Source organism: Saprolegnia diclina (assembly GCF_000281045.1).
Source record: "Saprolegnia diclina VS20 unplaced genomic scaffold supercont1.146, whole genome shotgun sequence".
Taxonomy (NCBI): domain Eukaryota; phylum Oomycota; class Saprolegniomycetes; order Saprolegniales; family Saprolegniaceae; genus Saprolegnia; species Saprolegnia diclina.
The window spans coordinates 44,712-45,291 of NW_008246213.1; the positions used below are offsets into that span (position 1 = coordinate 44,712).

Genomic DNA, 580 nt, shown 5'->3' on the forward strand with positions numbered 1-580 from the left:
CCATATAGGCCGGGATGACGCCGCTCTGCTTGGCGGCTCACTTGAGCCGCGAGGCAATCGTGGGCATGCTTTTGATCGCGAATGCGAATCCCAACCAATCCAACGGCGTACAATGATCCTCAAATTCTTATTTCATTGTTTAGTTCTTATTTCTAGCTTGGCCAAACGCCTCTGAGCATCGCAGCCACGACGGGTGATGTAGGCATTGTCGAGATGCTGCTCCAAGACGGCGCGGACGTCAACGCGACCGACAAGGTACACCGATGGCTCTGGCCATCCAAATGGGCCACCGACGCCTGGCAACGATGCTGCAGACAGCCGCGCACCGTGTTATCCCCAGCGTACCCACCATTTTCCCAGTAACGATCTTTCTCTAACATGGGCGGCTATAGGTGCCGGCTACGGATATTGAGATGGACGTATCTAGCCCAATCTATGGTACCACGCACAAGGGCACGTACCATGGTCGTGTCGTCGCCATCAAAACGCCTGTCGACGAGTCCTCCGTCCAAGCAATCCTCCACGAAATGGAGACCATCCAGCAGTAGATCTCTTTGATCTTGTGGAATGATCTAAATGT

The 580-nt window shown here is 54.0% G+C and overlaps 1 protein-coding gene across 1 annotated transcript; it reads left to right on the plus strand.

Moving 5' to 3' along the window:
• Positions 1-14: 14 nt before the first annotated feature.
• SDRG_16688 (hypothetical protein) lies at positions 15-548 on the plus strand (the record flags this gene model as incomplete). The annotated part of the gene is made up of 4 exons (XM_008622906.1): positions 15-107; positions 157-255; positions 315-341; positions 393-548. 4 exons carry the CDS (start codon positions 15-17, stop codon positions 546-548), a joined length of 375 nt encoding a protein of 124 aa, XP_008621128.1.
• Positions 549-580: the final 32 nt, after the last annotated feature.